At 52.0% G+C, this 14599-nt stretch overlaps 1 protein-coding gene across 1 annotated transcript in view; it reads right to left on the bottom strand.

The window, feature by feature from the left end:
* Positions 1–2262: 2262 nt before the first annotated feature.
* Positions 2263–14599, bottom strand: part of Dlg5 (discs large MAGUK scaffold protein 5) — a 104083-nt gene continuing 91746 nt past the window's right edge. Inside the window, exons 27-32 of the mRNA XM_076834803.1 lie at positions 13663–13859; positions 7027–7170; positions 6695–6822; positions 5780–5889; positions 5269–5378; positions 2263–4002 (exon numbers count right to left, since the gene is read on the bottom strand). Of these exons, the coding sequence (XP_076690918.1) occupies positions 3899–4002; positions 5269–5378; positions 5780–5889; positions 6695–6822; positions 7027–7170; positions 13663–13859 (793 nt within the window). The 3' untranslated portion in view covers positions 2263–3898. The remainder of the gene's footprint in view (positions 4003–5268; positions 5379–5779; positions 5890–6694; positions 6823–7026; positions 7171–13662; positions 13860–14599) is intronic.

Here is a 14599-nt window from a genome sequence, read left to right on the forward strand (position 1 = left end):
TTCTGTCGCCTTCCCTCAGGGGCGAGCAATTTTACTCACCTCCAAGCTTCAGGCGCTCCCCGTACAGGGCCACCAGTTGCCGCTGTCTGGCTGGGCACAAGATCACGAGCCACTCAAACAGGAACAAACTTTATTTGAAAAAACCGCCAACACCACGTCCATGCCCGGGAAGCTTCCCGATCCACCCACGCGGCGTTCCGCCGGTTCCTTCCCGGAACTCCAGCGCAAGCGCCTCCTCCGGAATTCCCTCCTACTGCACTTTCCCAACCAATGGGAACTCTCCAGGAGTCCCGCAGCAGGAGTCCGGTATCCATATGAATGTAATTTTTAACATAATCATATCATCTCAATGGCTAGCTGGCATCACCTTTCAATCAAAAATGCCATGCATCATATTAATTGGCTGTGGCTCCCAGCAATTGGCATCTGGAGAAATCTGCCCCTGGGACCTTCAGTTTCAAACTATTTAATTAGAAATTATATCCAAACATATTTTCTAATGCAGAATGAAATGCTATAAAATATCTAAATACGGGGCTGGGGTTGTGGCTCAGTGGCAGGATGCTCACCTAGCAAGTGTGAGGCACTGGGTTCAATCCTTGGCAGCACATAAAAATAAAGACATTATGTTCCCTACAACTAAATATATATGTATTTTTAAAAAATATCTAGGGGGTGGGGCTGGGGCTCAGCGGTAGCACATTTGCCTGGCATGTGTGAGGCGCTGGGTTCGATTCTCAGCACCACATGAATACATAAATAAAATAAAGGTCCCTCAACAACTAAAAAAATATATATATCTAAATACAACTCATGGCAAAACACAGGGAGATAAAACTAGGTTACAATGCAAGAAAAAATGACAACAGCTATTTCATCTGGAATACAGTATATGTTGTGGCACAAGCCCTCTTATTTAAGTCTAGTTTTGCAGGTCTGGCTCAGCATATTAAAATAGAATGTTCTAGGGTTTCAAAATGACAACCTTTGGCCATCTTTAGATAACTTCAAAATTCTTTTTAATTTGAATTTTTAAAAAATGCCACAAAGTACCATTAAAAAACATAATAAAGCATTTTAATCCTGAGAAAATGTATGCTGCACGTGAATGTCACCATGTATGCTCTGGCACACAGGAGGTGCCCTACAAAGATCAGAGCCTATCCCACAGCAGGACACAGTACACAAGATTCCAGGGCAGGGCGGCCCTTTTGTCTTTGGGTTCCATTCAGTCCTGACCCCCAGGGCACTGCTGCCTCACAGCACTGAGGGTGGCAGGAAGACCACAGACGTCTCCTAATCCTCTGTGGAAACAACGGCTGCCTTCCTCCTGGTGACATCTGTGACACACTCTTCCCCTCCCTTCTCTGGACCACTGAAGACCAAGTGTCCCTTCCTCCAGCCTCCTCTCTTCAGGCTCAGAATACCACATCAGCATGGAGGCCAGGTGAGTGCTCTTCCTGTAGAAGGCCAGCAAAAAGACCTTCCATTTCCTGCAGCTGCAGGGCTGGGTCTTCCCTTATCCCCCAACCCCAGCTGGGCGGTGCAAAGCAGGACCTGTGTCTGGCTCAACAATAAACAGATTTAAGATACTTTTTGTACTATGTTCCCTGTTCTAGACTGCCTTTAAAAACTAACGCCAAACTCCAAAATGCTATGGGTCAGGTCACATGGCCCTAGGCATGCCTATTCCCCGCCACACACCCTAGGCAGCCTCCTTCTCTGAGGGGCTCTCTGGTATTTCAGTTGTTCCTGAGCTCTGGCAGCCACAGGCCACACCTTCCAACTTCCCCTCATTTCCCCTTTCCCACCATCCTGAACGCGGACTTGAAGTCCAAGCAGGCCATGCCAGGGGCCCTACAGTACTGGGTGATGCAACAATGTGATGCTCTGAGGTCCCACATGTTTCCACACCAGGTAGGGGGAACCCTCCCACTCGAGGCCTGAGAACATTCAGGGACCCCAGAGGGCTTAGCTCACGCCTCTTTACTGCTCATGACTCGGCCCACGCCTTCGAGTGGCCCCACTGCAGCCAGCAAGCACCCCATAAAACACGGGACAGTCAGATGGGAAGAAGGGAGTCAGAGAGGGTGTGACAGCAGTAGGTAAAAGGGAGCTCTGCCCACGGGAGCAGGAAAGGACCTCCCGCACCGGCCAGTCCAGCCACATGCTGCACAGGAGGAATGCAGGGTGCACCTGGGGAAGGCGGGAAACAGGGATTCAGGGATCTACACACCAGGCATTACTGAAATTGACCTTTATTTTGTTGTACTAAAACTTTTTGATACAAAGTAACATTTTAGTACAGAACATCCCAGGCTGTCAGATCCGTACCCGCCTGCACACCACCCATCACAGCCCGATCTGCCTGCAACGTAGAAAAACAGCGTGCAAGCAATGCCTTGAGAATGGTCTACACTTTTTCTCAGTTGTCTGAGCTAGAAAACTTGTACCTGGAAAACAAAGGACAGCACTGAGGACTGAGACTTGTTTCTCTTTTGAACAGCTGTGCAAGAAAATATATCCCTTTTTTTAAAAAAAAATGTCAGTAATGACTAAACTACAATCTAGTTTCTAGAATTACAAAGAATCAAATCAAATCAAAGACACCTTGCTATTAAAATGAAATGTTAGGAACAGTATTAAAATATAGGTCCTACCCCAACGACACTTACGCGGAGCCCGGTACAGTACCTATTAACAGGACACACCGTTTAAGGAGGAACCACATCAAATCTTCAGCCAACTCGCCCGGCATGGGAAGTGCAAAGGAAAGAAAACGAGAGAAGCCCAACTGAGCCCAAAGTAACCCGACAAAGGCCAAAGTCAGGCCCATGCTGTGAGCCCTGGGACCAAGATGAACAAGGTCGCAGGTTTTCTTTTTAGATATTCAATAGTGGCTACGCTAACCATTAAACTCCCCCTACAAGCTCTCATTCAAACATCTGAAACGTGAATGTTTTCACATCCAAAAGAACGGATGCACCTGCCCCGCTCCTCGAAGCTGAAAAAGGCCGTCGGGGCTCTCAGAACCTCGAGGGGAGCCATGGCACGCGTCCACCCTTGCTTGACACCCTGCCTAGGACCCAGCCCTGCAGCTGAGACCCGACGGGGACATGATGGACCAGACAGAATGTTTAAATAACAAATACAGCTGGAGAAGAGTCAGGAGACGGATGAGCGCTTGGGGGGTGGAGAAACAGGAGGGAAAGGCTAAGAGGCGAGTCTGTGAGGATGCCCAAGCTGCCCTCCCGGGCGTGGGAGGAAAACGCAGTGCCGAGCTGACCCCACCCAGGCACTGGTTCTGCCATCTCCAGCAGTCTGAGCACCTGAAGTGACCAAGTCCTTCCAGGAGAGGTACCGCCTCTGAGGAGCAGGAAGTCTGCCGAAGCTCTGGTCCCACTGACAAGAACCTCCTGAGGCGGGGCAGCCCGCCCCACCCCCCAACCCCATGAGGTTCCAGGGTCATTTGGGGAACAAAAGCAACAGGGGGCGGAAGGGGTGGGGTGGGCACCAGCAGCATGGGGCGTCCACGTAAACATAACCACCAGATACTTAGAAAAGGCTTGTAAACTTGTGATCTGAAAGGCTCTCTGTGCAGCATCACTGATTGGCTGGCTATAGGAAGGTGGGTGTTGTACCCCTCTATCAAGTCTTTTGCGTTTTCTGCTTTGTTTTATCTTAAAGCACATGTGAGAGGAGCAGTCTGCCGGCCTGGGCCCAGATCCGAGCGGCCAACCCCCTCTGTCTACAAAGGAGGGGCTTCTGGAGTCCTGGTTTTGGATCCTTCCCCTGCATGTCCATAAACAGGCCCATCTCTGTTTTCAGTTGCTGGAGAAGAGCGAGCCAGTCTCTCCACCAGCGGGCCGGTCCAGTCGCCTCCTGGTGCCCACCTCCCCTAGAGCGGGCAGGCGGGGATCCACAGGACTTTACTTTGTTCTTGATTGACGGTTGCCAAGATCTGAGTGCAAATGCTTGACAGGGCTCCTCCCTGGACGACCCCTGCAGAAGAGCCCCCCAAAACACACACAGGCCATTCAGCTCCAAGGAAACACCGCTTTGAGGTCAATGAAAACAGTGTGCCCTCTCCACTGCGTGCCCGACTTCATTAAGCAAGGCAGGGCTCCTGTCCCACCCCACCCCGCAACTCTCCTCCCTCTGCCAGAAACTGGGCAAGAGAAGGAAAAGCAACTGCCCCTGAGGAGGTGACCACTCCCAAATAAAGTGTCTGCCCCACTACCGAGGGGTGACCCAGAACGTGGGAAGCAGCGTGGGGACACGTGGCAATACCCCTTTGGCAGAAATACTGAAGTACTCTACAGAAAATAAGGAGAGGTCTAAGGAACCAGGCGTCCGTGGCCTGGAGAAGAGTCCCAGCAGAGGTGAGGTGCAGAGCCGGGGGACCACTGACACCAGGCTAGGGCTGCTCCCAGTGTGCTCCACAGAACAGCATAGTTGGCAAAGCCCCCTCCCCGCCCCTGCCCCTGGCTGTGATGAGGAGCACTCAGAAAGTGACAGCATTTAGAATGCTCTGGGAATGGGATGGTGCGACTTTGTCTGTTGAATGCAATTAATAAAAAAAGGGATTTTTTTATAAGTTGTAGCGTTTTCATATTTTTCTAGGAGTCATTGTGACTAAAGCACTGGGCGGTGGTGAAGTGGAAATTAAAATCGCATGCGTGCACAGTGCGTGTGCACACAGACAAGACCACGCTGGGTCCTGGACTTGCCCTACAGGAAGCACCAGATGACAACGTTGCACGACATAGTTAAACCCCTGACCCCTCCTCTCTCTGGCCTCATGTTAACCCCATGCAGGTGGCTGATTCTACCCCAGCGGCTGAAATGCAGAAGGTGAGATGGCAGCAGGGGAGTAGGAGCCCCGCTTCTACGGATCTGGCTGACTTTACAAAGCAGAGATGGTAAGAGCACAGCTTTTCCTCACCAAATCCCACGGCAAAACTGGCCACCCCTGGAGGAGTGGGGGACAGAGGCCACATGCACCGCTGGGGCCTCTCAGGCTTCCCAAGTGCCTGGGACACTGCAGCTGTGCGTCACGGCGGCCTTGCTGCGAGCACTGGGGCAGACAAGGCCAGACCATGACGTGAGGTCAGCCAGGGGGCTGAGCGCTCCTCCCTGGGGAAAGCCAGGCTCTGCCTGTGACTGCACTCCAACACCTCACCTGTCCAGGAGGGGAGCTGCCACCTGTTCAGACCAGGCTGGCTGTGGAAGCCCGTGTCCATCCCCCCATCCAGGCTGGTCACCTACCTGTGAAGTACCTGCTGTACTCCTGTTCAATCTTCTGAGCTGTCTCAAACTGCTCTTTGGAATGCCTCTGTGTCACCTTATCCCTCAGGTAGATGGGGTCTCTCTGCTCCCTGTTGGGACAGTCGGGCAACCAGGCTGAGCCTCAAGTCTCCCCAGGGCGTTCGTCTTTGTCCAGGGCAGAAGGGGCTCCAGCAAGGCAGGGGCAGAGGCAGGGTGCTCCACCACAGAGCAGGTCCCCGGGGAAGGTGGGCACCCGGCACGTGCACAGGCAGCCAGAGGGCACCGGGCACATGCGGGAGCACACAGCACAGGGAGGCCAGGAGTGGAGGGCCAGTCGTGAGCAGGACCGGGCTGACCCAGCCCCAGCCACCCATTGCACACTGAGAGGAAAGGGGGAGGATGGGAGGAGGGAGGAAATGCACACAGAGATGGCCATGCTCAGGAACTGGCCGGGTGGCCAGAGCCACAGCCGGCGTGGACCCTGGCTGAGCCACAGAGGCCGGGCACCTACTTGATGTGCTTGGCGCTCTTGTAGTGGATGAAGATGACGATAGGGTAGATGTGCATGTGATGCAGGCGCTCAATAGCGTGGGGGGCGACGTCCAGGAGGCAGTGTCGGTTCTGTGGGGCGGGTGCAGACTGAGTGTGGAGGGCAGGCAGGGGCCAGTCTTCAGCAAACACCTTCCGCCCTGCTCTTCTGACACCAAGGGGGCGCCACTCCCCCAACAACCCCCACCGCCTCATCCACCTCTACCTCCCTCCACAACGGAGACGCGAAAGAGGCAGCAGAGCCAGTCTCTCGGAGGGCCACACAGATGACCCGCAGACGTTCCTCACCCAGGAACGTCTCCCTACACGGGCAGTTCTCATAGCTGTCACAGCCCGGAACAGGACTGAGTGGCTGGCCAGCCCAACTCCAAACTTCCTGTCCTGTCTCTGCCTTGATGTAGGGAGCTTCCTACAGCCCCAACCCATCCCCAGCCCCACAGACACTCTGCCAGACTAGGGGAAGGGGCACATCACATCTGTGTGGCTGTGACTGGAATACATCCCACAGGTCCCGAGACTCCTGGGTGGCTGCTTTGCCAACACACCCTAGCTGCCCCCTCCTCTTGCTGCCCAGTGCATAAATTCCAGGACATCAGAAGCATCAGATCCTGTCAGATCCTGCTGTCAGGTCCCTTCTTGGGGGCAGGGACCTGACAGAATGTTGCTCCCTGTCCCTAAAAACTGCCGAGGAGTTCAGAGTCTGCTTTCAGGGTCCCTGTCCTAGGATGCCCTGCAGGAGGACTTCCCCCACAGTCCCGGGCTCTTCTCAGACCCCCCTCATGACACCACCGGGAAACTTGCGTGCAGGTCATGCCACAGGAGCACACACCCCGGGGCTCCCTCAGGCACTCGGCCCTCGGGCTCAGGCCACAGGTACCTTTTCTGTGATCTCCTTTATTGAAGCCACCGTGGTCACATCAAAATGGCCGCTCCTCCGCTTGTAGTCGACAAACAGGCAGTCTTTAACGCCCCGCTCAATGGCCTGCTGGGAGGCCTTCATCACCTCTGCAAGGCACAGGCACAGAGGTCAGGGTGCCCAGGGCCTGCAGAGCCCTGACGGAGCAAGGATGAACACGGCATAGCCACCCTAGGGACCCCTACTGCTGTCCTCTCTGGGAGGCCACAGACAGGTCCTGAGTCAGCAGGGGGTTGGCAGGTGGACAAGGACAGACACAACCCAGTGAGTGGGCTCCAAGGGCAGCCCCTTACCCAATGGGCATCTGCAGAACTTGCCAGGAGCCTCGTTTATCAGCATTTCCTTCACCACATCCAGCAGAGGCCCCAGAATCAGGACAGGCCTCAGAGAGGTGCAGTCCACCTTCTGGACCCGCTGATAGGCCAGACTCACTGAATCTGAGGGAGAGAGCATGGCAGTGTCACGGCCCAGCATGGAACAGAGGGCAGGGGTAGGACTGGGCACCCTGCCCACTGACCTCATCACCCTGGGTAGGCCCACCCCCTTCACTCATGCAGAGCCAGGGAGGGTGGCACACCTGTCTGGTTTTCCTGGGACTTCCCCAGCTTTAGTGCCAGCAGTCCCACAGCCCGGGCACACAAGGGCACAGTCCCTCCTGAAGCCCAAACACACCCTCCCTCCGGGCCGTGGGTGCCGACCATCGCAGCGCTTCCTCATTTGCCCCAGGCCTGCTGCACCTGCCAGATCTCCTGTGCTCCCTGACACAGCAGCTGTGACTCTGACCCAGATGTGCCAATGGGTGACAGAGAGGCACCCTAGGCCCCGGCCCATGGGGCAAAATGGGAGGATGCTGTGAACCAGCTCTGACCATGTAGATAGGGACAATCCTTAAAATGACAAGCCTCATCTCACACCAGTCAGAATGGCAGTCATCAAGAATGCAAATAATAAATGCTGGAGAGAATGTGGAGAAAAAGGAATTTTTTTTTTACACTGTTGGTGGGATTGTAAATTAATACAACCACTTTGGAAATCAGTATGGAGAAGCTTCCACGGACTAGGCATGGAACCATACATGACCCAGCTATAACCACTCGCTGGTATTTAGCCTAAAGAATTAAAAAGTCATACTACAGTGATACACACACCCATGTTTATAGCGAGCGGCACAATTCACAATAGCCAAACTATGGAACCAGCTTAGGTGTCCATCAACAGATGAATAGATAAAATGTATATACACAGTGGAATTGTGTTCAGCCATAAAGATGTCATTTGCAGGAAAATGGATGGAAGTAGAGACAATGGTGTTAAATGAAATTAGTCAAACTGAGGTCAACGGTTATAGGTAGGTATCTCATGAAAATCAGAGGGAGAGGAGTAGAGGAAAGGAATCAGGAATGGGAGGCAGGGAGGAAGGAGAGAAGTGCTAGGGAGTAATACTGTCGCTCGTGTGCATGTACGAATATGTAGCAACAAATCCCATCATACGTACAACTATAATGCTCCAATTAAAAATGGGGGACAACAAAAATGACAGAGCCATGTAGCTGAAGGGATCTGGGTCCTAAGATGGTTCCCAAGACAGAGCTGCCTCTCCCCAGACCACCCTTCAGCTGAACCTGCACATGGCAGAGAAATGAGAGGAGAAAATACAGCCCCGTCCGGCTGAACCACTGCTATTTGGGCTCAAAGCAGGCAAACCAGTATTCCAGCTGATACATGAAGTGAGCTTCCCCTCCCACCACACGCACAAGAAAATCCTTGCAGGAAGAGACTGTCGAGAACCAGCGAGCACAGTGCTCCTTGGCGTCTACCTGGAGTACACCGTGCGCTGGCATCTCAGACACAGAAGGTGCAAATCCCTGCCATTCAAGAGCTCAGACTCTGACCAGGGCCATGAGATGGCAGCACCAGACACCAGCGCCGGAGCTGCCTGATTCCAAGCAAGACAGCAGAGGGCCCAGGGAGCAGTGAGGTGTGGCAGCACTGAGGCCGGATGGGAGGATTGGAGACCACAGGGCAGGCCCTCGAGGACAGCAGGCTGAGCAGAGCCAAGGTGAGGGCAGAGGAGAGGTGGGGACGAGGAGGGGATGGCTGGGTAGGAAGAACCTGAGTAGCTCTGCAGAACAGGCTGTGACGAGGAAACAGGGGAGCAGGGACCTGGTGCTGTGACGGGAGCAGCAACCCTGTGGGAAGCACTCAGGAAGAAGGGACAAGGCTCCCTGCCCTCACTGCACCCCAGCACAGGGTGTTCTAAAATGGACGATCATCCACGTGCACCCGGCTTCCTGGGAAGCTGTTGCCGGCCAGCCGATCTGCTGTTTGAAAAGCACGGGGAGGACTTGGTGGCCACATTCACTGCCCTGGAACCCCCGTGCAACTTCTCTTTTAAAGATTAAACCTTCACAGATGAAGCCAGCACCCTCCTGTTGCCCATCCCCAGCCCCTTCCTCAGAGGCCACCACTGATATGAGTGGAAGTTTACCCTTCCGTGTGTTATTCTTGCTATATGTTTGGGAAAAATCTAGAAAATGTGTGTGTGTGTGTGTGTGTACGTGTGTTCAACAAAAAAGATATGACACTGTAAATGCTTTGCAATTCCTCCTCTCCCTGGGTAGTTTCTACAGCATGCTGGTGCTAATTCATGCTGGCCTCTATTCCTTTTGAAGAGCCCACATATGAACCTGCTTCCAACCCAGGTAGAGGGCTGCTACCAAGAGGCTGGGGACTCGGGCAGCAATATGGAGCTTAGGACAGCTCAGGCAACCAGAAATGAGAAGCCACAGTTCCAGAGGGAAGGGAAGAGGCACAGAACTGAGTCTGATATCAGCAGTTTTCCATGAAAACCATCTGCCAAATTCTTTAGCTGTGAGGAGCAAGAGGCAACAGGTCTAAGAAGCCATGAATCGCAGAGTCCCTGCAGTCCTGTGGTACTGAAGGGAAATGCTGGTGCCCAAAGGAGGAGGGGCCCTGTGCAACGGCTCAGGTGCTCAGATGACCCAGACCCCCGAACCAGGGTGAAGCAAACTGCACAAAAGCTGCTGCCAGTCTGAAGCCATCTCAGCCCCTGCCTGGACCAGGTGAGCTGCCACCAGTGCCGGCTCTGGAGCAGGGGTCCAGCCCTCTCCAGAAGACAGGCACATCACTCAGGGCTCGGACATTCTTAGAAGTTCTGACATTTCAATCAACAATGTCCAGGATTCCAAGCAAAAAAACAATAGACACACTGGCAGTTTCTGAAACTAAGAACACACTGGATATGTGAGAAAAGGGGGATAATATCTAGGGAAAAGGCCCCAGAAAAATATCCAGGGTGGCTAAAGCACAGAGAGAAAAACAGATGGAAAGTAGAGGGGCACAGAGTGTAGGGGACAGAGGCATCCCAAGGCCCGTCCAAGAACTAAGGTGCAAGAAAGGCAAGAGGAGCACAGAAACAGTCTCAAAGAAACAACGACAGGACTTATCCACAACGTCAAGCTACAGATCTACAAAGTGTTAAGAAGCACGTGAGCAGGATACACCACCAAGGAAACTGCCCACGGGCAGACAGCACAGTGTGACTGCTGAGAAACCGAAGACGCTAGAACAGCCAGGAGCCGGGGGAGCGCGTTACCTTCTGCACAAAACCAGGAGAAAGCCCACCCTCCCCAGGAACACCAGATGGCAGCCCCCAAAGTGCCCCCAGAATCGGCTTCCTAGCCCCCAGAACGTGTGACTGCTGCCTTCTATAACAGGAGGTAAGGCTCTCAAAGAGGAAGGGCTTTTCCTGGATCAGCAGGGTGGGCCCTACAAGCAAGCCATCAGGTGTGTCCTGAGAGGTAGAGGGAGTTTGGGGACAGACATGCATGGAGAAGAAAGTAATGTGAAAACAGATGACAGAGAGATTTGAAGATGGTGGTGATGTGGCCTCAAGCAGAAAAATGCTGGTGGCCACCAGGAGCTGGAAGAGGTCAGAACTGAGGCTCTGCTCCATCCTTGGAGGGATGTCAGCGGCCCTCCTGACAGCTGGATTTCAGTCCAGGATGCTGATTTTGGATTTTTGGCCTCCAGAATCAATGAGAGAACAAATGCGTGTTGTTTGAAATCACATAATTTGTGGCAATTTGTATGGCAGCCATAGAACCGAATATGCAGTAAGAGCCACAGACGGTGAAGGACAACTTTAATGTGCTTCAATTGTCAGTCCTTGTATCCCTGGGTTCTGTGTGCATGGATTACACTGCAGACTGAAAAGATTCTGGGGAAAAATTACATCTATGCTGAACACATACAGACTTTTGTCATTATTCCCAGAGCAATATCATCTAACAGCAACTGACATCACATTTACACTGACTACATACTATAAATACCAGAGAGGACTTTAAGTGGACAGGAGCATGTGGGCAGGTTATATGCAAATACTGTGTCACTTTATATAAAAGGACTTGAGTCTCTGAATATTTTATCTGCAGAGGGGCATAGAACCAACCGCCCACAGATACCCAGGGACAACTGTGAACACCAGTCATAAATTTCTGTATCCAAAGAGTATTTCTGAAAACAATGTAACATAGACATTTTGAGACAACACCATCTTCCACCTAGGGTGCCTTATATGGTGGGAGAGAATGCATCACCAACAAACCTGCACTACAAGGCATGCTCAAGGAAACTGTTCAGAAAGAAAACAGAACCAGAAGGAAGCTCAGAAGTGCAGGAAGGAATAAGGGTGGGGAAAGGGCACAACAGGTGGCTGTTCTACAAATCCATAATGTTGGCTTGGGTTTGAAACACACAGAATTAAAATGGTAACAATGCAAAAGTTGGGAAGGTGGTAAATGGAGTTAGAGGGCCCAGTGTCACTAGGGCAGTGGTCACAGCAATGCCTTATGTTAGCAGCAAGTCAAAGAAGCATGCTATGAGGGCTATGGGAGTCCCCACAAGATAAAAACCAGTAACTAAATAAAAACCAGTAACTAAGAACAAGAGATGTGGTAGGAACAGAATAATAAAAATAAGTGATCCCCAAAAAAAGCAAGAAGGGAAAGACAAGGAAATATAAAATGGGTTGGACAAACTACATTTTCATCACAGATTCAACACCCTGATTAAATAATAAAGGCACAAGGCACAGTGGTGCAAAACCATAATCCCTGCTACTCGGGAGGCTGAGGCAAGAGGATTGCAAGTTCAAGGCCAGCTTCGGCAACCAAGCCAGATTCTTGTCTCAAAATAAAAAGGGCTGGAGATAACGGCTCAGTAATATAGCATCCCGTCCTCAGTATGCAAAACAAGCAAACAAAACCCAAGAATATTGCAGATGTGCTCATTAGGAACACTCATCCTGTTTGCTTTTCTGGAAATGTATATGTACTCTGTGGTACACGTGTCACATTGAAGAGGCAGACCTCCATGTGCATTAAAACACACACACACATGCACTGCTTATAAGTAGTATGTAAAGTCGAAAAAGTTTAAAAGGAAAAAGAAGTTTGAGAACACCAACAAAGAAAAAACTAGTGGGAAAATAAAAAGATCACACAAAATAAACTTTTGGGCAAGAAACAATACTTGAAAAAGTACACTGTATAATGATAAAAGGGTCAACCTGGAAGGAAGAGGCAACAATCCAAGAGGCATATGTACAACTTCAAAATAAACAGTGCCCCAACCTGAAGGAGGAAAGGAAGAACAGGAGGAGGGGTACTTTTCAAAAACACAAACACACCTACTGTACACAAACACACCCACTATACACATGCCCACACAGCACAGATGGTGAGGACTCTGAGAGCAGAGACCAAAGGAATGAAGAGAAAAAAAAAAAAAAAACAGAGAGAGACCTGGCCCTGACTGGCAGGTCAGCAAATTGAATCTTAGAAGGGAAATATTTTAGGCTCTGAAGGTGAAAAGGGAAGAGGGAACCAGTCACCACCAAAAGGCCAAGGGTGGTTTCCACTGTGTCTAGAAATGTAAAGTTCCATGCTGGCTTGACTCATCGGCTGTACAAAAACCAGATCTGGCCCAGGGGCTGTGGTCTAACGACTAGGCCTGAGACCTGATTTTTAAAATATAGAAGGAAGGACTGGGGTTGTGGCTCAATGGTAGAGCACTTGCCTAGCATGTGCGAGGGCCTGGGTTCGATCCTCAGCACCACATACAAATAAATAAATAAAAATAAAAATATAATAAATAAATAAAATAAAGCAGGAAGAAGGGGAGGCTCAGTGCCCTGCACTGTGCCCACCTGGGAGGACACATGCTCGGACAGTGGACACACAGGGTCCCGGGAGCCACGAGGGCCTCCTGCTTCACAGGACAAATATGTCCTTTCCACGAGGCCCACACGCCAGGGATGCCTGACATTCCCTGATCCTCAACTCCAGCCCTGGCCCAGCACCCCGCCTCAGGAGGATCTTGTAAGAATCACCGATGAATACAGGAGCCAGAGAGGCCAAAGACCTGCAGACACGGCAGCCCGTCAATACCGAGCACAAACGAGAGGTGACGCGTTTGCCTACCCAGTCCCTGTCCCTCCTTTCTTCCTCGCTGCCGAACCTGCGCTGCCCAGGCTGGCAGTGCTCCTGCTAAAACATGCCTTAGGCCTCTCTTAGAGATGTGAATGGCCAAGGGTTCAAAGTGGAAGTCGCAGGTAGGGTCTCCGGACACACTGTTTAAAGAGGCCTGGTCAGCTGAGACACACTCTTGCCTTGCCCCTCCCCTCCTGAAGCATAGATGTGATGGCTGGAGTTGCAATGACAGACTGCAGTCATGAGACCTTGGGGATGGAAGTGTCACCTTATGGCTGGGAGATCAGAAGACAGCAGCACCACCCTATCTACACAGGTGCCCACCTTGAGGCTTGTGCGCAAAAGCCAAGGGGACCTCTATTGTGTCTAAAGTCCCAGTTGTGAAGCTTCAGCAAACTGCACTAGGTGACTTGCCTTCAAAGAGCGGGAGGGAGTCGTTGGAGAAGGTGTCCAAGGCCAGGAGGTCTTTCCCGTCTTTGGACCCACTGCGTTTGTGCTTGTGCTTCCTTCGAAAGAAGGACCGGCGAGCGGCTGCTGACAGCGTCTTGGCGGCGCTACTGTCGTCTTTGACCTCAGACATGCTGAGCCTCCTGGAGAATTCTTGGTCCATCCTGCAGTCACAGGGAGTGGCAATGCTGGGGAGGGCCACGGAGACAGACCCTGGCCCACCTCCCAGCAAGGGAAGCCAGGCTCTCAGAGCAGAGAGATGGCCACCAGGGTGCGCTCACCTCAGTGTCAGAGGAGCGGCTGGGGCAGGCTTCACCTGCTGTCCCTACAAGTTAGGCTTCCTGCCTGGGAACTGACCGGCACAGGGCCACAGGCTGCAGGCTGCAGCGTGAAGGGTGCAAGCCAGACACAAAAGGTCACGCACCGTGTGGTCCCAGCCCCTCCAAGGGAAACTTGTCCAACTGTCAGTTAGTGGCTGCTTAGGGCTGAGGGCCAGAAGAAGAGGGGAGGACAAAGGGATGGGGTGTGCTGTGGTTTGAGTGTGTCCCCCAAAGGGCCATGTCCCCAGTGTGGCCATGTGGAGGTGGAGGAACCTTTAAGAGGTGGGGGCGTGGGGCCATACCCCTGTAACCCAGTGACCAGGAAGCTAGGGCAGGAGGATCACCAAGTTCAAGGCCATACTCAGTAACTTAGCAAGACCCTGTCACAAAAATAAAAGGGGCTAGTCTGGGTGTCCACTGACACACGAAGGAATGGATAAAAAAAATGCACTGGCACGAGAGTTTTATTCAACCATACAGAAAAATAAAATCATGTCCTTTTTCAGAAAATGGGTAGAACTGGAGACCACTGGGTTAAGGGAAATAAGTCAAACTCAGGTCAAGGGTCATGTTTTCTCTCATAT

The sequence above is a fragment of the Callospermophilus lateralis genome, chromosome 15 (genome assembly GCF_048772815.1).
Source record: "Callospermophilus lateralis isolate mCalLat2 chromosome 15, mCalLat2.hap1, whole genome shotgun sequence".
In the NCBI taxonomy this organism is placed as follows: domain Eukaryota; kingdom Metazoa; phylum Chordata; class Mammalia; order Rodentia; family Sciuridae; genus Callospermophilus; species Callospermophilus lateralis.